A 27,988-nucleotide genomic window follows, 5' to 3' on the forward strand; every position below is an offset into this window, starting at 1 on the left:
TATTTAGACAGATGTTGAAACACGGTTCCTTGGCATAATCAATAATTATATTTTGGAAAATGGTAGCACAATGTGCCGTGAGGTTATTAAATTCATGCAACATGAAACGGGGAAACAGTTTTACTTCTTAGTAAATCCACCGGCTGGAGTAATACTTCAAGTTTGACCTGTGTGAAGCTTAGAATAGGACTGGGGGAAAATTTCAATGGTGCATTTGCCTGTGTGTGGTTTAATATAGCGATGACCAGCGATCGCCTTTCGCTTCAGTTGAGATCGACAAAAGTTATTCGTTGACTCCACCCCGGTGGAAAAGTTTGTCACAGGTGGTCACGTGAACAGCCGCAACCAGAGTCTTTCTCCCAATGACAAGGCAGAGGAGAGAGAGCCTGGGAACGATGGTTGGTCGTACCAGTATACGTTTTTCCGCATCCGGTATTTCCCAACCTCCCTACCAAACAAAGGCACGCAAGGCGTGCATGAGTTATTCTTTTTTTGTGAATATAAAGCCTCAAGAAGTAGCAGCATTCTGATTAGGTTAGTCCACCAAGTTTGGTTACGATATACAGCAAAACAAAAGAATTTGTTTCACCTTAAGAAGTGTAATATCAGCCTAGTTTTATCAAGGTTTGATTCTAACAATTCGATCAGCGCTTTATTTATAAGAACTTCAATGGAGCTGTTCCCAGCAAGACAACTAAACGTCATGCAGTCTAAAATAGTAGCTAACGGTAGAATCAGATTGGTGGGTAATTTTTTATGGACCCATTCTATAACAAGAAGTAATAAAATGCTAAAGCATGGTCTTATTCTGTTGCCAGCATTGATCAGATACAATTTCTCCGGGAAACCATTTCAAATTAATATCGCTTTTAAAAGGCATCTAACCGAGAAGACACTTTTGAAGGTGAAACAACTAGACCTTTGAAAGAAAATATAAATTTTATAAGATGCCTCAGGTATTTTTTTTTACCAAAACATAACTCAAAAATCGAGATTTTTTCTGCTAAGCGCTAGGGCTCAGTCCTCTAGTGCGTTGAGTTTATGTTGCAAACTCCTAACGTCGAGCCCAATAATAAAATAATAAAAGAATAAATAAAGGGATACTCAGCAGGACCAGTTGATCGAGCCATGCTGTTGTTGGAACGGTACTTGATGTTGGAGCCACTGCTATTGTTGGAGCGACTGCTGTTGTTGGATCCACTGCTGTTGTTAGATAACAATCTGTTATTTGAGCCGTGCTGTTGCCGGAGTCATGATGTTGTTGGAGCCATGGTGTTGTTAGAATAGAATCTGTTGTTCTAGCCATGCTATAATTGGAGCCATGATCTTGTTCGAGCCCTGCTGTTGTTAGAACAGAACCTGGTGTTGGAACCATGCTGTTGTTGGAGCAATGTTGATCGAGCCATGCTGTTGTTAGAGCGGAACCTCTTGTTGGAGCTGTGCTGTTGTTTGAACGGGACCTGTCGTTGGAGCCACTGCTGTTGTTGGAGCGACTGTTGTTGTTGGAGCCACTGCTGTTGTTGGAGCCACTGCTGTTGTTGGAGCCGCTGCTGTTGTTAAAACGGAACCTTCTGTTGAAGAATTCCTCACATCCTGACCACGCTGGGAATTCAAAAGATCTGTTTCAGCCCCAAAGTGCTAATTCAGCTCTATGGCCTATGAAGCTGATTTGACTCCTTGTGGGGCCATTTTGTCAATTTGGTCTTAATCGACCCCAATAAAAATTGTTTCAGCCCCATTAAAAACCGATTTGGCCCACAGAGGACAATAAATCAGCCCCTTGGTGCGTATCAGCCCCTATCACTAGAGCCATTTTCGTTTAAGTCTAGTTGGCTAAAACTTAGGGCCGTCCCAGCTCCTATCAATGGTGCCGTTTTAATATCGAAGAACAGAGTCATTTTGTTACTACACAAAATGACCCCAATCACAAGAGCCCATTTGACTCTGACTGGTGGAGCCATTTCCATTTGAGTAAAGATTTTTTTAAAAAAAAAATGTAACACTTAAGCCAAGATGACCTGATCGTACCTAGAAGACGTACCTAGCCTAACCTCCTCAAATGGAGGACAGGTGGCTAGTTTTTGGTCCAAGCACAGATCAACAGTCGGCCGACAGTCGGTGATGTGTCGGCGAGATGTCCGACCGGTAGGGTGTCAGTAAGTTGTCGGTAATACGTGCTGTGATAAAATATTGATAATTTTCAGGCAGCATACTTCATCCCATATCCTTTACACAATAATAATAATAGATAATTTTCCAACTCCGTGTGATTAAAACTACTTGAAATAATGTGCTTCTGCAAATGATTTCTGGATATATAGTGCACGGAGTTTAGGGGACCCCCCACCCTTAGTTGACATTGACATATTGATTGTTAGTCACGTGATCACAAGATGTAATTTTATTCGTAACGTACAGTCAAGCCTCTATTAAGGAGGTTCGCGCAAAAATTTTCCAACGTTGATTTTTTTCTGAGACTTTTACCACTGTAAGATGATGAGTTAGTTGTGTCAAAATTGTAAAAAAAATGGGGGGTCACCGACTTCGCCCTGAAGAACACCCTAAATCTGACAAAATCGGGCTTCAGTAGCGAATAAGGCCACAGTGTCTGTAAGCCCAAAGATATTGCAATTAGATATTTAAAGGGAAATGTTCTCTGCCAAATATTGTTTAAGTGGACCTAAGTGAGTTTAGTCAACAGGTGAGGTTCCTTAAAGAACAAGTTTGCATTTAGCGACCATAGTTTCACGCGCCTTGCAGCTGCAAGATGGAAGGATTCGAAGTCCCTTGGACAGAAATCTTGAATTTTTTTTAACTTCCCACATTGAGTTTTTGGTCATTTTTGGACAATGTGGAGATAACTGTAAATAAAATCTGCTTCTGGAAAGAAAAGTAAGGGTCACCGAACGTCCAAGATCGTTAAATCCAGGCAAAGCTATAGCAATGGCCATCTGCCCTCTCATTGTTCATTTTGTTACTTGGCGCGCGCTCTCATGCAAGACGTGGCGTGTGAATTTGCGTGCGCAGTAAAGATGCGCAGAAACAATTAGCGCGAACGTCCTTCATTAAGGTATTAGCCAACCCAAAATTGACCGTTTTGCATAATTTTGGATTTTTATATGATTCGATAAATGTTAGGAATAGCTTTCGTTTAAAAAAAAATCCACCAAAAAATGTTATTCGTACGGGAAGTTATTAAGCGAAGACAATTTTGCCATCTTAATTATTCTAATTAGCCGCTGACAATTCTTGTCATCGCGTTGTCAAATAAGGAGAGGTTACGTGACAGCTAAGTACATGTGTGTTTGTGTTTCACAAAACACACGCGATTCGCCATCTTGGAAGCTCTCAAAGTTGTCGTCTTGTGAAATCTATGAATTCTTCGAAAAAAAAAAAGATCGTGTCCCTTTTCTTTGTCAAAACCAAGACCAAAGAAAGGGAAGAAAGCATTTAGCTGTGAATCGGAATCGGCAGCAGACATCGCTTCGAGCGACAAAGGCGACAACCAAGACGAATGGCTACAAGACATCGAAGAACATGAACGCAAACCGGATACGAGTGAAAGCAGTCGGTTGAAATGAGTGCAAGCCGTTCTAAAATTCGGTTAGAAGAAGCAGAAGAAGAACAAGAAATGTAGCATGCATAAAAAATAGAATCCAATAGGATTAAATGCTTGTTGTAAAAAAATTTATAGAAACCATTTATTTTGCTATAACATGAGCAATACCTAGAAAGTAAAACTTAGGGTTAAATTAATTGCTTAATTGCTATTACTGTTCAGGGTTTTCAGCGTTTTTAGGAAACCAATACCGCAACCGACGCCAGATTCAGACTGCCTTAATTACCCTTTGATACTGGTAGAAAATTTCACATGTACTATAGTGGATTTTATGCTCGGATCTGTTCAATACTGAGAGTTAACTCTACTGATTTGCAAGTTGTAATTGAATTTTTTCCTTTCAGTCCATAATGCGAGAAAACAGTTTGGTGTTCCACGTGGTATTGCAATTGTGAATAATAACATAACAAAGGCTGGAAATGAACCTCGAGCTCGCACACTCTAACGACATGGTTAGGCATTGATTGGTTACCTTATTGTAGCTGCAATGCGTAGATTTCTTTTTTCCCTTGCTCTGCAGTTATGCGATCAAGGTCAATGTATATGCCAGTTACGGTTTAAATGTGCGGGGCATTTTGCTGAGGATTTCAGTTAATATAATTAATTTATTTTGTGTTCTATTTGCAATATTTGTTTGTTTATTTACAGTGTCCTCAATTAGCACAACAGTGCTAAATACATTTGACACTTCAGGTGATTCCTCACATTTGCATTGCGCATCCTTACTGCGCATAATTTATGGCGTCATTAACGCGCGCACATTGAAAACATAGCGGATTTGCCTTGATATTGAGTTCTGTCAGTTGAGAAATGGCTATTTTAATCAACTAATCATTAGCTTTGCGTGAGAAAAGACTGATCTGATTTCTATGGTTGAAATTGAATAAATAAGGAAAATAGCAGCTGCACTGTAGTCTTTTCTATTTTGCAGTTTGATAGGCGTGGCAAGCAATTTAGTTCCAATATTTTACCAAGGATTCAGCTGTCTGTCAAAATCAAACTTAAAAAGTTTATTTGTGTCCGACACAAGAATTGACTGTAGTTTGAGGCGTGTTTTCACGAGTCTGGGCTCACAAAGAGTTTACAGTAACTTGGAATGCGTTCTTGTAATAAGCATTAAATAATGCTAAAATGGGACATATTTAATGCCTCACCGCTCCTTAACGAGCAAGGGCACCCCCCGTTTTATTTTATAATTAAAGTTCTCATATGATAAATATTCAGTGGACAAAGTTTGAACAAAAATCTATTGGCAGTTTTATTCCAGTGCGAGATACGTAAATGTGTTACTTATTGGGGAGGTGACAGGAAAAAATGTAACGGGCACCGTAAAAGTTTTCAAAAAGATGAATAACTTAAAAAAAAAAAAAAAAAAAAGGCGTGGTTACCCCCGCATTATATATTATGAAATGGAACTGGCAAGCCTATTCAACACGTGATTAGTTTCTGGTTGTGAGCAAAAGATATTTACACTGTAATTTAGCTTAAACAGAGAAGGCTGTCAGAGACGCTAAAAACGCTGCTACAACGATTTTGTTATTAAAAACATACCAAAAATGGTTTTTATGTGATTTGCCATGTAGTTAAAAGATCTTTTTAAATGTGTTTGCTTTTCTGTATGTAAAGGCGAATTCTAAGGAAATATGTGAAGAAATATCCATTCCTTCTTTTTACAGAAAAATGCTGATGTCAACATTTTTGTCGAGATTCAAGGCTAATCATCTCTCTGTGGACTCCAATAGCCCTTGCAAAAATCTACTGTTTTAGCGTGGTCCTAACCTGGCGCAAAAATCTTCGTATTTAGTAGGCACCGTCCTTAAGTTATCAATTGCATTTAACCCCATGTATAAATTTAGAATTACTCTGAAGCATTTATCAACCTTATCCTCGGAAGAAGTAAGACCCTGGGAATGAGGTGAGCTTTTGCATCTTAGGGATTGATCAATTCTTTTGCAACACATGCCTCCACGTAATTTTGGTATGTTGGTTTGTAACCGGGAACAAGTATCAGAATTTTGCGGTTTTTAGCGCGAAGTCCGTAGTACAGAGGACTGTTACGGTTATTAGGGAGTTTTGGCAAACCACGACGGCGACGGCGACGAGAGTGTCATGAAACAAAAGGTTTTATGAGCAGAACAATAGCTGTGCACGTGAGTTTTGAATCGTTGTACATTTCTTCGCCGTCTGCAAAAAAAAACGTGAAATGACTAAATTCTACGTAGTTTGAAGAACGCGAACCACAATGACTAATTTTTCGTATCTTCTTTTGAAAGTGAACGCTGTCGGTGCGTGTTTAGCCTGAGCAAGATTTTAGACCGATAGGCGTACTGAACAGATCGACACAATTGCGACATTCGAAGGTAAACTATAAATTCGTGTTTTTACAAGGCGTAGTCTCCGCCGGCGCCTTCGTCATTGCTAAAACTCCCCATTATATTGGGAAAGGAACTTCAAGTAAGCGAAATGCTAGTTCCTAATCGAAAACGTGGCCTTCAGATGGAAATATTTTCGTCAGCTGGACACAATATGAGGACATACTAAAAGAACATAACAGGGTTTCCAGTTCCTGTTTTTTCCTACTTTTTTCCTATTTTTTGAGCAGATTCCTATTGTCTCATATTTTTTTAAATGAAACCTATTTTTTCTTATTTGTTTGGCTGATTAAGCAGCATGTGTTTAAATTGAGGGAGTACAGGTTTTTGTCGAGGGTCCAGTTAATATTTTAAAAAAGTTAAAGTGCCACTAACCCCAAAAATTTCTTTCGCTAAAATAAATTTCCTTTTTCTCCTGATCGCCACTGCGAAAAAATTATCCTTGTAGCTATTTTCGTTAATTTTCTATGATTTTTTTTTAAGTTTGTAAATTTGCCCTTTTCCATGTTCACGACCGAGGAATAGCGGAGAATGGGACGAGTTGGCTTTTGACGTCACCTCGGGAGTAACAATATTTTGTTTCTGAGAAGAATGTATGCGAACATGCGATAGTGTGTGTCAAAATCGTTGCAGAACGCAAGGAAGATATGTTGTTGGAGGCTGTAGCAATACAAGATGCGTAGAATAGAGTATTCCTCTTCATTCAATACCTCTATCTCGATGAAACTCTACCAGAAACGAGAAAAAGACCAAAGAAGTGGGCTGCTCTGTGCGAAGCTAAAGCCGGGGAGCCATTGAGGATTTCTTCGATCATGGGTTCGCCGCTACTGTAAAAACCTAGAGATTTTCATCGCCTGTATATTCTTCTCTATCTCTAGTGGAAAACTTGAAATTGTCAAGGTACTGCATAAGACACGAATTTGGGATAAGCTGGAAGCCATCTGGGTTGTGTCCTGGTGTACCGGTACACAGAGGGAATGACCATTGTACTCCTTTCTTTACGAACCTTTGTTTAGCTGTTGAACATTGTTGGGTCTTTTGTATCGGTTCTTATGAACTGGTACACGAGGACAGAACCGCCATCTGACTATTTCGAGTGCAAACGATCCTCCGACGCGAGTCCCAGACGAAACTAGCGATCGTTTTCACTGTCACGCAATAAAAAATAAATCGAAAACCATCCAGTGGAAAAAGCTATGAAATTATGATGTTATAGAAGATAACTAAATAAGCCACTTCTCCAAGTTTTAGGCCTGTGCGTTTCCCCAAACTTTAGATGTTCGTCGAAATGTTTCGCCGATATTTACAGAGCCCAGTATGAAAACGCCATGTTGGTGTATCTCCGTGGTACACCAATATGGCGGCCGGAAAATAGTGTAAACATCTGGAACTTACTTTGGCTATCTAGGCGACTGATTATCAGTACTGATCAAACAAACATTTACATAAGCACTTTTCCTAATGCTTTAACTTCTTAAAAGGCTCAAAATCATCGGATAAGTATACATTTTTCGACAAACTCGATCATAGCCTTGTGTCACGCACCTCCATAACCCTGAAATTCAAAATGCTCTGGATTCCAAACGAAGGACGCTATTGAGCTGTAAAATTGTAAACAGATATAGATATACCGTTGAGAATTTGAACACTCTTTGATGGATTGTATGGGGAACTAAATACGGTCGATTAAGATCGCTAAATATTCCGAAATATGAACATTTTACACGTAAGATTAATAAAACTTACTCATTTCTTGTGTGTCCGTTGTGATTTTTGTTGATCTCTGCCGTTTTGAGCTTTCTTTGCCATCACTGTTATTCCTTCATAAGACGTCTTATGAATGACATGAATGGAATAACAGTGATGGCAAAGTCTCTCACCTCGATTTTTCGAGGGGAGGGGGCGGCTGTACACAGGCTACTCACGTGTCCGAGAATTAATTTACTTTTCGCTTTTCTCGAGGCATGAGCTTGCGACACCTGTGGTCTCTTCAGCACCTTCCCGCCTTGCACGTGTCATGAAAGGAATTTTTGACAACGTTAAAAGTCATTTTTGAGTTATTTTTTTGTAAAAAAAATACCTCTTAGTCGGCGTGTCGGGGTATGTTATGGACGGGTCAATGGATGAATGAGTGAATGTGTGAGTGAGTGAGTGAGTGAGAGATGTATGTATGGCTTATTTTTATGAACGAAAACTAATATATGAAAAATGTTCGATGGCAAGTCTAACAAAAGAATTACGTAATGCCCAATGTACGATGGCAAGTAACAAAAGGATTACGTAAAGGTAAATGGTATGTGAGAAGATTTGATCCCGATACAGTTCAGAACGGCTATACTTATTTTTCTATAAAAGAGGAAGTATTCATATATTGGGCTTACGTCGACATTTTCTGTGGGTTAGGCTGAGGATTTTGTGGGCGGGTTTGATAATCATTTGCAACTGGAAAATCAGTCAAAGAAACATAGTGTTTGGCATATAACTAAGAGCATGCGATGAATGTGAGCTTTTCCCACTAGATAAGTTTTTTAATTGAGTCTTAGCCGCTCTACTACTAGATGTAAGGTGTGAATGAAAAGCAAGTTGATGTGGTTTCTATTATAGGATCAATTGTATTTTAGGGGGGCGGAATTCACTACCGGGAATGTTTAGAGATTGTGATTAGGTTCAAATCGTTTGCGTGTTGTATTGAAACCTAAATATTGCTGCAGAGTTCGTCATGAGTGTTCCGGACGTGTCGTTAATTTCAGCATCCATTGATAAGCTTCAATGTCAAACGCGAAGAGACTACGATTAATTTCGTCAACAGAACAAAAAGATATTATTCTGTGACGATTTTACAATTACAATGGTTCTTGTTTACTACTGGAATGAGAAAATACGTTTTAATGAAACTTAACTTTTCTCTTCAATGTTATCAGGGTTTTGCTTATTCACATTAATAACCAACACGAATTGTAGTTGAAAAAAAAGGAAATTTTGAGGTATATGAAGTCTGGGACGTTTTATTGTATTAAACACAGGGACTCTGGCCATGGTAATTGAAAGACTGACGTGTATGTTGCCGGTTTGTGATTTTCAGTCCGGTTTGGAGCGGAGTGTGACAGTTGCATACATACATTGGGTTGTTTTAGAGTAACTTGATGCTTTTGTTTTTCACAAAGAGTAAATTCAATTAGACGTCACGAATCGTCGCTTCTAGTTCTTAGGACATGTTTTAGAGGAGACAAGACTTTAGCTTTAAAACAGTCTTAACGTTTACAATAATATGTGCAGGTAACGATTGTTTTATTTTCGTTGCATGCAAATATAACGAGATATTTTTATTTTTTAGTCACAAAAGGTAATTTGACACTCTTGTTTTTCACAAAGGAGTAAATCCAATTAGAACTGACGAATCGTCACCACTTGTTCCCACGAGATGTTTGCTAACTGCCACTTTTGTTTTTTATATTGGAGTAAATTCAATTAGAACTGACAAGTTATCGGCTATTGTTCCCAGGATATTGAACAAAAAAGAAGCTTTCATTTCTGGACGGTTTTACGTCTCTGCAGTAGCAGTTTAATATTTTTATTTAATATGCAATTTATGACATTCTTTTCATATTTTTAAAGGTAAAAAGTATGAAAACTGTTCAAATGTTCTTTAAAGACTGCGTGGCACCAAGTTAAAGTGCAATTTAATTAAATCAGACATTCAGTGTGTCAGAGAGGTTTTTTTCTCTTTCTTTCTATTTTCGGTGAAGTAGTGTTGTTGCGTTGTGTTGTATAAAAAGGGTAAACTTACGACTCGTATAGAATGCGAAAAGTTCTCTTAACTTGAGTATTTTAGAGCAAAAATTCCTCTTGGGGGTTGGAGGGGCTATGTGATCGGTGAGTGAGGGAGTTATACAAGTGCACGTGTCACACTAATCACAGTGTAGGTTGTATCAAAGAACGAATCAAATTGCCTGTTAGAAAGTAAGGTGGTATCTACATTAATCTGGAGACGTGTCAGAGTACTGTAGTTTGTGCAGTCAAACATTTTATGGCTTACTATTTAGTTATCTTACCATTACCGATGTAACATCGTATGTACATCACAAAGTTTCTTTCTCGCTGTACATCGCAACCCAAAAAACTTGTCAAATTAACCAAATCATTACTGTAAACAATTCCATGAATCCGAGACTTTTAGTTCACACACACAAAAAAACTCTCGCACGCCTTGCGTGCCTATGTTTAAACTGGACCCTACGATGTCATATATAGAAAAAATATAGCCTTTTAGGGTACGAAGTTACCTTTAATTCGCCTGGGGACAGCGATTGCTTTTATGCCTCGGCAGCAAAGGCTTTTGGAATTGAAACCCATTTTATCCTCGACCCTTGACATTTCACCCCCGACCGTCGACAAACACTACACTCTTTGCATCTCAATACTTGGCTTCCAGTGTTTTATCATGTCATTACTACATGTTCAATGTATTTTGCATGTGCATATAGTTTAATTTGGTCAAATTGGTCAGTTATATGTAGTGAGGTGACTTATTTTATGTTATTCCATTGTTTTTTTTTTTTTTCAGAGAACTACTTCAGTTGATAATGACATCATCTTTGTGCAACCAAATGTTGTTATTGAAGAAGGTTTTGACTTGAACGAACTCTCTGATATATCAATACGTCTTTTTGAGAGCAAGCTTTGATTGACATTGGCAGAGGCCATGCTTTGCTGAATGTCAGCTACCTCTTCTCATATCCAATGATATTTTAGTGAATTTAGCAAGTTTGAGGTAATTTAGCACGTCAGTTTCATAAAGATCTGATTCAAACTCTATTATATACTGGGAATGAAATTCTTAATTGCTATGTATGGCATGCTGGCATTGAGATAAGCCTTTCGACTGAACCACAGTCACTTTCTGTTTCTGATTAGTTTCAATCAATCAATCAATCAATCTTCATCGAGGGTAACACCTAATAGTTACACAACTAATAAACTTTTAGCCCTCTTAATATGCAATCATTGAAAATCTATTAACAACCTTGTTTGCCAAAAAGGTTAAATTAAGAGAATAAAATATTGTTATGTTGTTCTCAAAATGCGTATCCTGTGTGAATCACCAGTGCCTGTTTACCAGATTAAACATTTATTTTATTCCACACGATTTTATAAACCAAACTTTTAAACGATGCCCTGACAGTCCAAGTGTCCTCGATATTCGAAAATGCTCAAGAAGTTCCGATTCGTACCGCACACACCAAGGATTAGAATTTTAACTTATTTTTATGAACGAAAACTAATATATGAAAAATGTTCGATGGCAAGTCTAACAAAAGAATTACGTAATGCCCAATGTACGATGGCAAGTAACAAAAGGATTACGTAATGCCCAAAGGTATTGGTAAACACTAACGAATGCAATTGTCCCGTGTTCAGTGCCTACTGTGGTTCATATGTGGTGCATGTATTGATTTAAGCTCAATAGGGCAGTATCATGAGTGTATAATCAACTTCAAAATAAGAACATCTCGAGCAAGTGGTATTTGTTTTAGCCCTGCAATATACAGTAGCTGAATTAGACTCTTGAATCTAAAGCAGATCCGAGGTGAAGTGTCCTTTAAAATACATTGCAGTTAAAACAGCCCTGAAAAGTGCATTCGTTTTAGTATTATATGGGTAAGTCAGTAACCCACTGGATATTGTTTCCCTTTTATACAGGTTTGAAATGGCTCAAATGGGGCCATTTTCAATGGTGCCAATAATCATTTTGGTCCTTGAAAGAGGGCTAATTTTAAATAATTAAGACCCAAAACAGCATTTATAAAGAATGCCATTTCAGACATAATGGTGCAAATTTAGTTATTTAGAGTAGATTTGTTTCGATCCTGTGAACAAAAATTGGGCTAAATTGGCCACAAAATATGGGCCAATTTTCTTTTTTTCTTAAGACACAAAACGGCTTGAGAAAGGCCAATTTAGCCATCCAAACGCACCATTTCAGCCCTTTTAGAAACCAAAACTACTGTGCCCCCCATTTTTCCAAAATAGCCCCTCAGTGGCGTCGTTTCGACTACTTATTGCAGGGCTATTTCTACCTATTTACTGGGGCCAAAACAAACCTATTTCAAGTGGGCTAAATCAGCCCCAAAAATAGGACTGTATTTTACTCACCACAAGGGTCAATATTTAGGGACTGATGCAGATCTTCTCGATGTACAGCTCTCCTCTGTAGCTGGGGCGAGAACTGGTGCTGTTGTTGGGGTCTTACACGTCACTGGGGCTGTTGGTTGCGCCTTACATCTAGAAGAATGTTCATGACTTTGTCATAAATCTCTTGAGCGTTTGGTCGAGCATTTCTTTCGTACTGCAGGGCCTCAAGAACTACCCTTTGCATAGCGTTGGGCCCTTGTGCACGGCTTGAGAACGTAATGCTGATACTGGAGTCCCAATGTGCCATTGCGTAACCAAGGCCAAGTTTGCCCGTACCATGAATATTTACGAAGGCACCGTAAATTGCTGTACCATTAATCACGATGCAATCTCGCTCTAGGATCGCGAAAAACAAGGTACCAAGGGAAAACACGTCGGCTTTTTCGGTGTAATGGCCAGTGAAGAATTCAGGAGCCACCCAGTGTACGGGACCAACTCCTGAGTTCATATAGTATTTCGTGTAATTTGTCAGCCATGATCCTTCGTCATCGATTCGTTTGAGTGCGGTGTACTCGCGAGCGAGGCCAAAGTCAGCCAATTTCACATCCTCGGTTGCAGTCAAAAGCACATTATCTGCCTTCAAATCGCGGTGAACCACTCCGCGTGAGTGGAGGTGGGCAAGAGCTGCGGCTGTTTGACTGATCCACTTCATATTCATTTCTTCACTACTCGGTCGAGCAAGGCGGTCGTTTAAGCTTCCGCCTGAGCAATACTCAGTCAAAAGAAGCATGTGTTTAAAGCCTTCACTATCTAGAAACTGGTCTGCTTCCACAACGGCAATCACGTTCTGATGAGAGATTTTGTTCAGTGTTGTAGCCTCTCGGACAGCAATACGAAGAACCGGGTCATTTAAACAAAGAACATCTTTTAACGCGTAGACGGTGAAAATTGCCTCGTCTTTGACTTTATAGACGACACCAAAAGCGCCATTGCCAAGTCGCTGTTGGATTCTGGCTGTTCTGCTCCCGACTCTAACTCTTGTTGGAAGATTTACAGCAGCTTGCTGCATTATGTCAGACTCTTATCTCGCTTTACAGCACTATATAATCTTAAAATGTCATCAAAGAAAAAGTTCTGACAGTGTGACGCAGCTTATCTGGCGATTTCCCGGAATATTCTACTGCCATAGGTTGAGGGAGGGGAGGGAGGCCATCGATAATTAGATAATTAATAAGATACACGACCCCTCAAGCATGTAGTGCATAAATAAGGGAGTTTACTTTACTTTACTTTACTTTACTTTACTATCGAAATCATTCTTTTCGAGGCGATTTGCAGCTTGAATTGCCGGTTTTATTACTTTAAGTCGCGACCAAGATAACTTATTTTTGTTAACACAATATTGGTCATAACCTAGATAAGATACAAACTTTGTGTTTCTTTTAAAAAAGTGTTTTTACTTTGAAATTGCCCCCACCCCCTCCTCACACGAGTTCTATTTCAAGGAAACGGTTCTACACGACGCGGAACTTTTATTAAAATAGGAAATACAAATTGGTTGCAATGAAAACATAAGGACAACAGTTCAACTTGAGATTGTTTGAAACACTCCAGGGAATAAACTCAAGATATCAATGTCATTCAGTTTGAAAACTGCATGCTGGCAAATGCGAACTATTATTTTAACTGTTTTAAAGCGTGTCTGCTGGCAAAGAAGTGGCGGATCTAGGGGAGGGGCCCGGGGGCCCGCCCACCCCCCTTATTGTGGGTAAAAAAAGAAGAAACCCCCCCCCTCCCCCTTAGCTCAAGGTCTGGATTCGCCAATGCAAAGTATGAGATAAATATAACTGATTGGCTTAGGGATGACTAAAATCTGTCTGGTAAACAAACTAAAACATGCTACAAAGGTGTGGGACACGGTTTACGTGACAATATTCGACCAATCTTCTGTCGTCTCAGCCGGAGCGATGGCGGACAGAATTTTTGTTGCGCGTTGAGAGTAGGTTGTAGTTTATCGACTGATTTCTGCTCACAGCAAACAGAATCAAACGAGTCTATTCAAGGAGATGCTAGTGTAATATCTAGGCCAGTTATTTGCCAAGTCTCAATTGTAGGTAAGCATTTTTTGTATCAAAACTAATCAATGGAAATCATGCTATGTTGAAAACGTTTGTTTAGCAAACGCGCTTGACATTGGTATTCTTTTGGTCGTTTGCGGGGTAACAAGGACAGCATTAGGCCAAGGACCAGATCATCTCAGGAAAAAACAGTGAACGAAAGCAAAATTCCCCCAAGAAAGAAGTGTTTTAAATTTGAAGCAATTATCTTAGGAAAATTCTAATGCAAGGATCCACGCTGTGGGAAACTTTGATCTTGATTCAGATGATTGGCGCAATGACTTCCCCGATTTCGCTTCCTTCCTGCGCGAGAGGCCGCCTGCCGCTCGAGAAACTGATTCATGCGTATGGAGAGAAACGAAAACAGCTTATATATCAATTGTTTATGAACTTGGAAAAATACCATTATGCCACAAGTTGAGAATAACAAGGAAACTTTATATTTGCATTCATCTGTAACATTGAAGATGCATTACAAAATATGTCATAAAATCAAAAACATGGCTTTAGTTTCAGGAAAAAAGATTCTATTTGCGCTACGCTATTAAATAATACAAACAGCATTAGACAGAGAAAAATATGAATACAAATTTTTAGGGTAAGCAAAAGATCTTGATGACTTCTGTTACTACTGAAGTATTTATGCAGAACGGTCATCTTCCTGGTTTCGAGCTACTAAGCTGATGGAAACGTTCTATTTTATCTACAAAACTTTTGAGCTCAAAATTGCAAGTCTTATCGTATATTCCGATACAGTTATGACATTAACTATTTGTTTCCAAAGAAACGTTTGATTAGTTAGTTTGACTTTCGTATGTTTAAATGAATCTTTCTCACTTTCGTTCTCTCAGCAACTTGCGAGGAGCGTTCTTGCATCTTGAACCGATTCAGCAACACGAACCCGTCTCTGCTTCCGGGGGCTGTTGGTTGAGCCTTACACCTTGACGAATGTTCATGACTTTGTCACAAATCTCTTGAGCGCTTGGTCGATCATTTTTGTCGTACTGCAAGGCCTCAAGAACTACCCTTTGCATCGCGTTGGACCCTTGTGCACGGCTTGAGAACGTAATGCTGATACCGCTATCAACCTTTGCCATTGCGAGCCCAAGGCCAAGTTTGCCCACACCACGAATATTTACGAAGGCACCGTAAATTGCTTTACCATCAACCACGATGAAATCACGCTCTAGGATCGCGAAAAACAAGGTACCAAGGGAAAACACGTCGGCCTTTTCGGTGTAATGGGGAATGAAGAATTCAGGAGCCACCCAGTGTACGGGACCAACTCCTGAGTTCATGTAGTATTGAGTGTAACTTGTCAGCCATGATCCTTCGTCTTGTTTAACATCGATTCGTTTGAGTGCGATGTACTCGCGAGCGAGGCCAAAGTCAGCCAATTTCACATCCTCTGTTGCGGTCAAAAGCACATTATCCGCCTTCAAATCGCGGTGAACTACTCCGCGTGAGTGGAGGTGTGCAAGAGCTGCGGCTGTTTGACTGATCCACTTCGTATTCATTTCTTCACTACTCGGTCGAGCAAGGCGGTCGTTTAAACTTCCGTCCGAGCAGTACTCAGTCAAAAGCAGCATGTGTAAACCTTTACTATCTCGAAACTGGTCTGCTCCCATGACGGCAATCACGTTCTGATGAGAGATTTTGTTTAGTGTGGTAGCCTCGCGGACAGCATTACGAAGAGCCGAGGCATTCAGACAAAGAACATCTTTTAACGCGTAGACAGTGGAACTTGCCTCATCTTTGACCTTATACACGACACCAAAAGCGCCGTTGCCAAGTCGCTGTTGGATTGTGACTGTTCTGCTCCCGACTCGAACTCGTGTTGGAAGATTTACAGCAGCCTGCTGCATTATGTTAGATTTTTATCTGGCTTTACAGCACTATATAAGCTTAAAATATCATCAAAGCAAGTGCGACGCAGCTTAGCTTCGAATCGAAGCGGGTGGCGATTTCTTAGAAATCCTGCTATTGGCTGGAGAGTATCTTACGACTTCCATAGGCTGAGGGAACGGGGTGTGGGTGGGTAGGGAACATCAAAATCATTTCTTTCGAGCCAACTTGAAGCTTGAATTGCGAGTTTTATTACTATTAGTGGCCACCAACTGAACATTCTATACCGTTTACGTAATACGTTAACTTTTTTGTTAACACAATATTAGTCATAGCCTTCAGAAGATATAAACTTTATGTTTTTTAAAAGTGTTTATACTTTGAAATCGTCCCTCCCCCCTTCCGAAATGAGTGCTATTTCTAAGAAACGGTTCTGAATATGGCGTCAACATGACGCGGAACTTGATAGGAAATGAAATTGGTTGCATGAGCGAGCAGTCTTTGATCTTATAGTGTGTTACAAAAGAGTTGATAATTAACTATTAGAGCCTGCTTTGAGCGGACACTCGTGAGTGTCCCAAGGATGTCCGCTTAATGCAGGTTTCACTGTAGTCACGAGCCATAAACGGGCTCACCGATGAAGTACTGTCATGGTCACTTGAGCTAAAACCCCGCAGGAAAAACGAAGATTCCTCTTGGGACAACGAGGTTAATGCGATGCGTTGCTGTTGATAAAGGAAAATATTTCAAGTCAAGCTCGCACGTAGCAGTTCCTACTGTATCTCCTGCGAAGACGCTGCCAGTAAAATTTGTAGTTGAAGGAATGTTTTCAGTGGAAGCGAAAACAATTTCTACATTTGTTTTATTTAGAATCTTGTCTACTTGAATAAGTTTATACCCTTGAGATTAATATGTGTCAATCTAGCGAATTTATCAGAGAGGCTCTGTGAAGAATCTTCACACAAACGACTGGGCTTCGGCCTAGTTCAGAAATATTCCTCAGTATTCAGTAAAATATCTGTACTAACTACGGTATCAATAGCAAGCGTTATCAATATTTACATACCCTGAAAACGTCCGAATTCATTAAAACAACTCAAATAAACGAACTAAAACTAAAACAGGCTTGTTAATCTTTCGGTAAATATTGAGCTATTCTCAACGTGTTTAAAGCGGAGAGCTGCGTGAACTGTTCGGAAGAGCAAATTCAACTACTAAGTTAAAATTTCAGTTAATTAGATTACCTTAAATTAAATCTCCATTGTGTTCAACCGAGCTAAAGAAGTGTCTTTCTGTGTCTTTCAGAATTCGCCGCGTTGCTGTCTGCCGAAACGACAAGACATGATGTTCAAAGTTGTTCAGTCCTCTTGTACCAGTCACTCAGCGTGTGCTGTTGAACAGCGAAGGCTCTGCCTAGATTTGAAATCGGCAAAATTGATCTTCATTGTTTTCTTCAGAGGAATTGATAAATGTAAAATAGTATCAATAAAACTAACCCGTCGAATTTTGTGGTTAAACCATTTCAACACCATCCCTGCCGCCACGCGTGACATTCCCAGACGCGAGAAAAAGCGGGAAATTTGTACACGAAATCGAGGCTTCTTGTGGCTTTCACAACTTGGAAGCAACTGCAGTATCTCGGTGTGTTTATTTCCTTCAGTAGCAAAAGTAGAGTTGAAAAATATTTTCAAATAATTTGTGGCATACCCCCGTATATTTAGTTTTGAGGATCCCATTTTGGGCGGTGTACATGCTCTCATCTGCCCATGTCATTACTTATGATATAAGTATATGTCATTACTTATGTCCTTATAAATTCGCGGTCGGATACGTAATCAAATTTGACGGAATAAAAAGTCCATACATTTGTCCGAACTTTCCCATCAGGCCATTGCCGGTATTTCGCTTGGAGCGAGTGGTAGTTGTGAAGAAAGAACATAAGCAGACATTAGAGGGGGGAGGGGAGGGCGAGGGGGCCAACCGTCTGTAGCCCCCACATTATTAAGGATGTTCATGTGTTGTCGGCATGGGGTGAGGTTGCGCTCTCGCCGAAATTTTTGTCGCCCCATCTTTCTGAGTTTTCTAGATCCCTCACTAAAGATGGAAGAAAATACAGGAACGTATTTCAAAAGACCAGAGTGATGTGTTTTGAGTATGGTTCTTCGATAAGGGTTGTACAAAACTGCCCTGCGCAGATACAGTGCCATAGTTTACTGCGTTTAGTGGTCTTTTAGGAAAAGTTCGCATGCAAGCTCTCATTGAAAAAAAATATAGACGTATGCATTGAACGAAACACTCCAAGTGATATTGAAACATTTTTTAAATTACGCATGCAATTTAACCCTGAAAGGAAGTATGAGCCTTCCCGTCAGTATCTTGGAACGTTTCACGTGTTCTGGTCGCCGATGTGAGTTGCTTTTAGCTGTACACTTATATATCACACAATTATCATAAATAAATTGAACAAAATCATAGCGACAAAGTGGCTAGGAGACCGAAAAGCAGCTACAAAGCTTATTTGTAATTCGCCCTTCCCCTAATCAGGGGGGGGGGGGGGGTCAGATTCCAAAAATAGAAAGATACGGGATGGGGTCGACTCCAAGGGCTAGTTTGGGAGATGGAGGCTCCGGGTCATGGGCTCCTGATACGAACTACGGAAAGAATACAAACTAGGTAAGTTAATAATTTACATGCTATAAATACGAGAAAATAGATGTAACAAGATTACGGAACGTCTCTAGCGTAACTGAGAATGTTTTCTTTTCGCCCCGTTCTTCTCTAAATATGTTTTCTTGAAACATTAAGACAACAGAATCAAACGTCAGATTCTGTCGCCTCGACGAAGAATCGCGTCCAGTCTTTCTGGAGCGAGTCGACTTGTAACTTAAAACAAATGATCTTTTGGAGGCAAAGGTCTTGATGGGGGAGCTTGGAATATTTGTAATTTTTGGAAAGTCTGTTCTGAGGTCGCTTTCTTTTCGCTTGAATATTCTTCACTTTTAAATGTTTCTTGAAACATTGGAATAAGTAAGAGAATGCAAGACCCCAAGGCGCGCAGACCTCCCGAGACAAGGAAGGCCAGTGGATAAGAATGAGACTTGTCGTAAATCCAACCTGAAGGAGAACAAAGAAGGGTTAATCTCTTTGTAAATCATTGATACGTCAAGTAACAGAACTCGGCATCAAACGAGAATCAGGCCAGGGATGACAAGGGTTGAGAATCTAACAACGAATCTATAGAATACATAACACTGGGCACGTGCTAAAGGTCATACAGATCAGTTGTCAATCAAAACCATACCCTTCGGCTTAAAACATACTTACATAGCTTTAGTAAGATATATCTTTTCCTTTAACTGGCTGCCTGGCAGTTTTAACTCTTAGGTTATCCGGTTATTTCCAGCACCCCTATCATTTTTTGATTTAACTCTTGGTATAATATTGTAATTTCTGTTCTAACTCTGGGGTGAAATAAACGTTTTGTTGTTCATTCTTTCGTCAATCATGAACTGACTTGAGCAGAGTGCATACGAGAGTCGACGACAACCTCCCCCCCCCCGGATAAGAACTCATGAGAATTGCTCCTGGTAATTATCTTAGCTTTGACGATATTGGTGCAAGGTTAAAGTGGTAATAAACTCACCCACCAGAGGAGGACCGGAGATATAAGCAAACCCCAGAATCCCAAATAGAAATCCAACTCCCTCAGACGCTTTGTCCTTTTCCAAGATCTGCTCCGTCAATACAGGCTTTAAAGGGATGGTCACGCCGGAAGCTATCCCATGAGCCACCATGAGCGCTACAAACGAGACGAAGGTTGAAGCAGCTGCGATGGATGTTAGTGACACAGCAAAAAGGAGGAAGCCCATTTGGTAAAACTGGAGACGGTGGGAAGAAAAGTAATCCACGATTTTGGCGAAAAGAAGGAGAGCAATAAGAGAACCGGGAGCTTCAATACTGAGCAGTAAAGAGGCTTTTTCCACAGGAATTCCCACCTCTTTGGCAAATGAAGGCTGAAAGCAAAGAACATGTAACAAAGAACATTAAGGACATTTCTAATGTTCTTTGTAGAAATGAAGATATTTTGTCTATCAACTTTATTGGTCTCATAGGTAAATATGTACATATATAGCAAATCAATAAGAAATAAAATTTAAGACCAAAAGGGATTGCACGAACGGGAAAGTATCCCATGCGAGACGCGGTCCTAAATCTAAAAAGAAAAAAAAAAAAAGATCAAAAGATCAAAAGATCAAAAATTTAATAGAATTACAATAAATCTAATTAATAACTAATAGTGCACAGTAAAGTGCAAGTAGAATCGGTCTGATAAATTAAGAACGCCCGGTGGCAAGGGCAGATCTTTTTCTTCCTAAACGCGTTGTAAGTTTACTTCGCCAAGGTGATATTCGTGGGTTACAGGTGTTTTCTTTCGCGTGACTGTTCACTTTGCATTTAGAGGCGTTAAACTTCAAATTTGATTCATGGCTCCAGGTGTTCAAACTTGTCAGATCCTGCTGGAGAGTATCACAATCTTTCACTGTTAAAATAGTACGGTTCGGCTTGGTATCATCAGCATACAAGGCGGCTGGTTTGCTTGTGGATGGCATCAGGGAGGTCATTGATAAATATCACAAAGAGGAGTGGGCCGACAAGACTACCCTGGGGTACACCAGAAGTGACCGGTAGACGCTCAGAGGCTGTGCTGTCAATCACAACTCTCTGTGATCTGTCCTTTAGGTAGTCGGAAAACCAATCTAACAGTTGACCTGTGACACCGTACCATTTTAGCTTTTCAAAAAGAATGACGTGGTAAACTGTGTCGAAAGCCTGATTTATTCTTATTCTTGGTGCTAGTTTTGTCTTATACCCACCCAAGTTTTTCCATGATGGCCCAGAAAATCTCTGCTCCCTCGAGTCTGAATCTACGCAAGTACCCTGCACAGTCAGTGACTGATTTCAGCTTCAAAAACCCCACGCTCTCCAGCGGCACATACCTATATAACTCACGTATGACCATATATGGGAGCACCCACCCCCCCCCCCCCCATTTATAAGAATAAATCAGGCTTTCGACACAGTTTACCACGTCATTCTTATTGAAAAGCTAAAATGGTACGGTGTCACAGGTCAACTGTTAGATTGGTTTTCCGACTACCTGAAGGACAGATCACAGAGAGTTGGGATTGACAGCACAGCCTCTGAGCGTCTACCGGTCACTCCTGGTGTACCCCAGGGTAGTCTTGTCGGCCCACTCCTCTTTGTGATATTTATCAATGACCTCCCTGATGCCATCCATAACTCACATAGGACCATATATGGGAGCACCCACCCCCCATCCCCGGGCCGTAAGGAGAGGTTGGACTGTATTATTAAAAGATGCAGTGGAGAATGGGCCGAGTTATATTGTGCCTCTCTTTCAAAACGAGTCCTCGTGCAAAATCTTTCATACGAAACTGAGTTTGATTTGCACGAGGCCAAAGGCCACTTGGAAGTGGCCTAGTAACCTGACTTACCACATGAACAAAGGTGACAGAAAATGCTACAGATAGGACGCCGGTTGCAACAACAAAACTCATGTAAGGTTAAACTTTGTGTTTCATGACAGAGAAATCAAACCAACGATGATTCTTTCTGTTGTCACACATCACTTTTTTCTCCTCGCTCTGTGCGGTTGGTTTATAAAAAAAAGGCTACAAGAGCACTGATAGTAAATGGCCCTCCCAAAATAAGAAATGTCTGCGAGAGTCCAACAGCGGCGAGAACACGTTGTAAACATGGGCCTGCTACTGCACGGCCTGCGGCATCCCACATTAAAGCCAGATAATTGACCAAGACAAGTCTCCTAGATCGGAAATAACAGACAACGTAAGCCTTTTTTCAGCTGCTACAGCCTTTGTTTAAGCCTGAATGCTAGCCGTCTCTTAATTAATGACTGTGCACAAATTGGTAAAGAGTGATTTCCCAGATTTTGAACTATCAACCTTGAGCTTGCTTTCTAAATGCTTTTATCAGTAGTGGGCTGTCGCTGGAGAGATCGTCTACACGAATGGCGCAGGTCTCTTGTTTCTCCGATGCTTCGGAAATAGTACCGGAGAATTCAGATCCTAACTGTTGAGCGACGTTTGAAACCTCAAAATTGTTTAATGAACTTATGAGCAATCGTACGATTTTGCTAAGGTGTGAAGTTTAATACTACTGTAGGAGAAGGCCACTTCAATAAACGTACTTTTTTTCAGTTTAGACGCTCACCGAAGTTTCCGCCTCTAAAGTGAAGGTTTTCCTTACAAAATTCGTCTCGAAAGAAGCCCAAAATTCGACATCGTTGCCGCCATTTTGAGCAGTACTTGGCAGCCAGGCCGCGTTTTCGTGACTTTATTCCGTCCAAGAGACTTTGTTTAAATGACTTCGACAAGCCTTTTAACCACACTCTGGGTTATCATTATGGCAGCTCTTGAGCGGCATTATTTTGAACCAAACATACTCCAAACTCCGAAAATGGTAGCTGTGAAGATTGTGAAGCTGATAGTCGCTTTAAAATAGAAACAAAATCATTTTGCTGACCTTGTGTAGGATGCAAAGTCAGCTGCAGGTTTTTCTCCTCGCCAATTTCGAATCGGACGAAATGACGTCACATAAACACGGCCTGGCTGCCAAGTACAAGTACAGTTTCAAATGGCGACCTCCGACGTCAAATATTGGGCTCCTTTCGAGACGAATTTTTTCAGGATAATAGGCATTTTAGAGGCTGAAACTTGGATGAGTGGAAAAGCTGAACGTTTACTTGCTATAGATGAAGACAAGAAAGTAAGCTTTTTGGAGTGACCTTTTTGTTTAACAAGTAGAGAAATAAATGAAAACGGGAACGATTTTTGAAGGAAAGGTAGATGTTAAATCGGACATCGGCTTTATCAACTAGCACCCCACTCTGTCAGCTAGGGTTAGGGTTAGGTTTGTCATGAAGGTTTAGCCTATCCTCTGCTTACCCCCAGGTGGGTACTCCCAGAAAAATTTGGTCGGGGTGTGCGGCTCGCTTCTCAGAACCCTTACTCTATTTATGACCAAAATCTGCGATTGTCTTTACCCTATTTATGACCAGACCAAAAATTCGATACCCTATTTATGACCGTTGCGGCTAACACAGTTGCCCTAAACATAATGTTTGAAGGGTTTTTGTTTATGGTCTGTAGATAATGATGAAAGAGTAGCTTCTTCTAAAAAAAACATACCCAATTCAAGACTAGAGTACAAAACCATACCCCATTTAAGACCAAAATGGCCAAATCGAAACCCTATTTATGACCAAAACGCCTGAAAAACCATACCCTTTAGGGCCGCACATAACTACGTAGTCCCCCGGATGCTTACCTTTGGAACCAGAGCGAGAACGCTCTGAGTGTAGGTATATAGCACAAACCGCAGCCAATTCCAACAACAACACCGTACGTGACACAAAGCCAGTCAATGCTTCTGGTTAACGAGGATAACATCAGCCCCAAGACACACAAGAAACCGCCAATGATTCCAGTTAACCTGCATCCCAAACGCCGGCAGAGTGTGGTAACAAGCGGGCCTATCAAGTAACAGGCACCACTATTGATGGAGCCGATACACGCTAAAATAACAAGGAACAACGTAAAATAATTTATTATACTGACGCGTTATGGGAAATACTTGGAACAATTCGTGCGCGTTGATTGGTCAACTCGCTTAAGGTGGCTTCATACGGTAATCATTTATGGCGTTGCGCGCGCAAGTGTTATGCTTTGAATGCTGTTTTTGCATTCGCTTTCACACCTAGTCCTCTCAAACTTATTACATGTAATAAGCAATGATTAATTAGTGTTTTGCTATCATCTCTGTTAAAATTTTGAGATTTAGTCTTAAATTATAAAAGTTCAAACAAGTGTGTTTTTTACTGTTTTAATGGCTTTATTTGTGATTTTCATGAATTTCCTTCGGTGAAATCTTCCAAAATTTTTACATCACATCGCTTCCTGCGGGATACGAATTTTAAACACGAAAAAAGTAGGGTTTGTAAGGGCATTTTTTTTTGATATTTTTAAATTTATGTCTTACCGCTGCGAAAAATCTGGTCCTGAAAAACGAGCTCCGACTAAAGTAAAATATTTACTACCAATCTGCCAAATTTTATGGAATTTCACCGAAGGAAACGCGAGAAAATTCACTGTCAGTTGTGCTTTTTGTGCTCATGTTGACGTAATAAAATATCGAAAAACACTGACGTTTTCCTTTGAGCGCGCGCAGATTACTTCCTCAACGCTCGTGCGATCGTAAAACTATAGGGAGCCACCGTAGCATATTTCTTTTAATACAAATTAATGAATACATGAAATATCATATGTTTGAACCGTGGAGAAAGATATGAAGACATGATTGTGAAATGAAAGCCTGAAAAAAATTCAGGCCTGAACGGGATTCGAACCCATGACCTCTGCAATACCGGTGCAGTGCTCTACCAACTGAGCTATCAAGCCATCTGGGAGCTGTCACTTTGTGAGTTCGTAATATACCCGTAGATGATGAAGAATACAAAAGAACATATGAAATATCATATTTATGAACTGCGGAGAATCCCGTTTAGGCCTGAATTTTTTAAGTTGTGTGTATAACTGCGATGATCAATCATGTCTTCATATTCTTTCAACTTGTCGCGCAACACTGCTGATGTGCAAATTGAGAATCATTATTGCGCGCGTTGCCAACACAATCCGCGTTGCAAGTTACGTGACATGTTGCGCCATGTAAACAAGATATCAAAACGGGCGCGCCAAGTTGCTCCATTGGATGTGGGTCTTCTCTTGACTAACTCGATCATCTAATTGACTTGATCTTCTAGCAAAAGAACTCTTAAATAAAGCATATCGATAGGCAGGTGTGGGCACAAGAGCCGACTGAGACTGGAGGATCAAACATCTTTGGAGATCAAGAGCACTGACCACTCTATCGGCAAATGAATAGCGAACCACTTGGCCCCATTAGTAAAACACTCAACCTTCCAGAATTAACGCCTAAACAGGAACCTTAGTGGAGGTCCTAAGCGAGGCCGGTAGACAAACCCAAACACGACCACCGATGGAAGCTATAGATCTAGGATTAAGAGCTATTGACGGGCATTTCAAAGACAAACAACTTGGTGGGAACAAAACACACAAAAATTACATGGCTGTAGCGCGTGATATACCCCCAAACTACGAAACGCCCTTCGGAGCTAGTGTCCTCAGACACGACTTCGTGAAATTCGGTTCCTTCTTTCAACATGAGGTCTTCTGCCAAATTGCGAAAACTCTCTCAAGCTTGTTAAGCTCCTTGAGTGAATGTATAGAGGGAACTATTTAGCGCTGGTAGTAAATACTGTATAGACAACATTCTCTTGAAACACGAAGAATGTAGCTAATGCGAAAGCTAGAAATTCGACACATGCTGTTGATACACGTCAGTTCAAGCTGGGGATCATTCCCCGTGGCCACTGCATGCCCCTAATGTGATATACGTAGTCTGCGTAGATTTCGGTTCCTGTCACATTCGGAGGGTCAGGGTAAACAAAAGGATAACTCAAACATCAAATCTCGTTTTCAATGCTAAAAGAAAAGGAAATTAACGTTTTCATTTCCTTATGTAGTTAGACCTAGTTAGAAATACACTTTACAAGAATCGAGCCCTTTGCACCGACGGTTCCATCCAACATACTGTAGTAGAGTGTGAATACTGTTATTAACGAGCCTATTGCTCCGGCAAACCTGACTGCAGCTAGAGTTGTCTTTAAGACAGAACTCGTTCTGTGCAAGATTTCAAGTCAAGAAAGCGGCAAAGCGCATTTAATACATTACCTGCTTTTGCCTTCCTGCCATCGCTAAGATCCTTCAAAATGTAAATATACATGCTGGATACAAAGTTGCTCTGCAGTCCTGAAACAATAAACTGTACAATGCACGCAGCAGAGAATACCACCCAGCCATATCCACCGTCAGCAACCGTATTCTTTAGATTGTCCATACCCTAACATGGACTGAAACTTCCCGTCGATTGATCTTGTTGGAATAAATACGAAGGTAGGATGAAATGGTCACGTCGCCGTAGGAAGCATCAATGTCGTTTTCAGCAAAATACAATTTCTCATCACTAGACAGACGGTCAACCAGACACTAAGCGCTCATGTGCTTATCTATTCTACTATTTAGTTTTTGGCTTAAAAATTAAATAACCATACATCCTGGGGGATACATGCACTAGGTTTTGGACTACAATCCTTCAGAGTATCAGATCTACTAAAACAATTAGGCTAGTCTGTCCACAGACGACTGCTCAAACTAAACTAACGATGCTTTAACTTCGAATCTACGATAGTCCAATTGTCCTCGATATTTGAAAATATCCAAAAGATACGATCTCAACCGAACAAGCCGAGCCCAGGGAAGCCTATGAGCCGAGAATTAAAATTCAACTGATAAGCGAACAACAAAACAAGGCTAAGTTCTCACGTAATATATGAGAAACAAGTGCGACAATAATAATAATAATAATAATAATAATAATAATAAACAAAGTGACTGACAAGACAGACTGTACAAAGTGACTGACAAGACAGACTGTACCGAGAACAATAGCCGTCATGAAGGCAATCCCTCTGCAGTAGCTGTGGAAGATAATGCCCCCGTGGCGAGTGATGAGGTAGCTGTCCACAATGATAAAGAACAACTAAATGATCCCAACGTACCGGAGACCCCTGAACACACCAATGATGGAGATGAAGCTGCAATGATGGAAGAAATTTTGAGGAAGTGGGAGATTGTGAAAGAGTCAAACATAACTGAACGACCACCTATACCAAAAATCAAATATACAAGACAGGCAAAGTCTTAGAAACAGCAAATAAGGCCATCAACCTAATTAAGGCCAAAAAGGGGCAGAAACTGTCTCTTACCGAAGTGAATGAACTATTCTACACTTCTGCCTCAGTAGTCTGTGACACCCTAGGCATCAAAGTAAGATCAAAAACTCAAAAGAAACCAAAAGTGCCTATGTGGAAAAGACGAATCGAGAAAGACATTCAAAGAATACGTGGAGAGATCTCAATCCTAGCTGAAATCCTCCAAGGAAAACGTGTTAAGGAGAAGAAAAGAAGAGCTCTCATGAGAAAATATAAGTTCAAATCCAACGACGACATCCCACCTGTCACGGAAAAACTGAAACAACAGCTATTAGCTAAATCCCAGAGAATAAGGCGCTTTGAGAAAAGACGAAAGTTTTACTCCCAGAACAAAACATTCAAAGAAAACACCAAAAGATTCTATCGTGAACTTGCGAAAAAGACCATCGAAATCTCCGAGCCACCCGGGAAAGAAGCTCTTGAGAACTTCTGGACTAATATCTGGGAGAAAGAAAAGCGTCACAATGAGAGAGCAGAGTGGATAAAACAAACAGAGAATGAAAACCAACAAACGCCCACTCAGGAATGGCTGGAAATATCCATTGCTGAAACAACATCTGCTATCAAAAAATCTAGCAACTGGAAAGCTCCTGGGATTGATGGAATAGCAAACTTCTGGATTAAACATCTGAAAGCCTTACACGAAGATCTGACTAATGCCTACAACATCTGCATCGAAAACCCAGAGGAATGCCCAAACTGGCTAACAACTGGTATCACTTACCTCCTTCCAAAAGCTGAGGACACGGCAAACCCCCAAAACTACAGGTCCATCACTTGTCTTCCTACAATGTACAAGATCTTAACATCAATCTTGTCAACTAGATGTTATAGCCATCTTGTGAATTACAACTTACTACCATCCGAACAGAAAGGTTGCAGAAAAGGGAGCTACGGCTGTAAGGACCAACTCCTCATCAACAAAGCTATATTGGAAGATATTAAGACGAGA

General features: G+C 40.4%; 3 protein-coding genes and 1 non-coding gene across 4 annotated transcripts in view; all 4 read right to left on the bottom strand.

The window, feature by feature from the left end:
* The window catches only part of LOC145464901 (serine/threonine-protein kinase PDIK1L-like), a 15,687-nt gene extending 1,813 nt beyond the window's left edge, over positions 1 to 13,874 (bottom strand). The window contains exons 1-2 of the mRNA XM_081448714.1: positions 12,145 to 13,874; positions 1 to 1,602 (exon numbers count right to left, since the gene is read on the bottom strand). The exon at positions 1 to 1,602 is cut by the window's left edge and continues 1,813 nt beyond it. Coding sequence (XP_081304840.1) covers positions 12,245 to 13,192 — 948 coding nt within the window. The 5' untranslated portion in view covers positions 13,193 to 13,874 and the 3' untranslated portion in view covers positions 1 to 1,602; positions 12,145 to 12,244. The remainder of the gene's footprint in view (positions 1,603 to 12,144) is intronic.
* Positions 13,875 to 14,264: 390 nt separating this feature from the next.
* Positions 14,265 to 16,645, bottom strand: LOC145464900 (serine/threonine-protein kinase PDIK1L-like). The gene has a single exon (XM_081448713.1). It carries the CDS (start codon positions 16,103 to 16,105, stop codon positions 15,128 to 15,130), a length of 978 nt encoding a protein of 325 aa, XP_081304839.1. The 5' UTR covers positions 16,106 to 16,645; the 3' UTR covers positions 14,265 to 15,127.
* A 2,005-nt stretch (positions 16,646 to 18,650) lies between these two features.
* Positions 18,651 to 23,946, bottom strand: LOC145466086 (monocarboxylate transporter 10-like). The gene is made up of 3 exons (XM_081449864.1): positions 23,454 to 23,946; positions 19,729 to 20,098; positions 18,651 to 19,199 (listed from the first exon to the last, which is right to left on the bottom strand). Exons 2-3 carry the CDS (start codon positions 19,952 to 19,954, stop codon positions 18,970 to 18,972), a joined length of 456 nt encoding a protein of 151 aa, XP_081305990.1. The 5' UTR covers positions 19,955 to 20,098; positions 23,454 to 23,946; the 3' UTR covers positions 18,651 to 18,969.
* A 564-nt stretch (positions 23,947 to 24,510) lies between these two features.
* Trnat-ggu (transfer RNA threonine (anticodon GGU)) lies at positions 24,511 to 24,583 on the bottom strand. The gene has a single exon. It is a non-coding gene; the product is annotated as a tRNA-Thr (tRNA).
* Between the last annotated feature and the right edge of the window lie 3,405 nt (positions 24,584 to 27,988).

The sequence above is a fragment of the Orbicella franksi genome, chromosome 13 (genome assembly GCF_964199315.1).
Source record: "Orbicella franksi chromosome 13, jaOrbFran1.1, whole genome shotgun sequence".
In the NCBI taxonomy this organism is placed as follows: domain Eukaryota; kingdom Metazoa; phylum Cnidaria; class Anthozoa; order Scleractinia; family Merulinidae; genus Orbicella; species Orbicella franksi.

Coding starts and splice junctions, on each gene's coding strand:
- LOC145464900 (XM_081448713.1), bottom strand. CDS start 16,105: ATGCAGCAGGCTGCTGTAAATCTTCCAACACGAGTTCGAGTCGGGAGC.
- LOC145466086 (XM_081449864.1), bottom strand. CDS start 19,954: ATGGGCTTCCTCCTTTTTGCTGTGTCACTAACATCCATCGCAGCTGCT. Junction 19,200..19,728: donor CTCCGGTCCTCCTCTGGTGG/GTGAGTTTATTA, acceptor GTTCTCCTTCAG/GTTGGATTTACGACAAGTCT.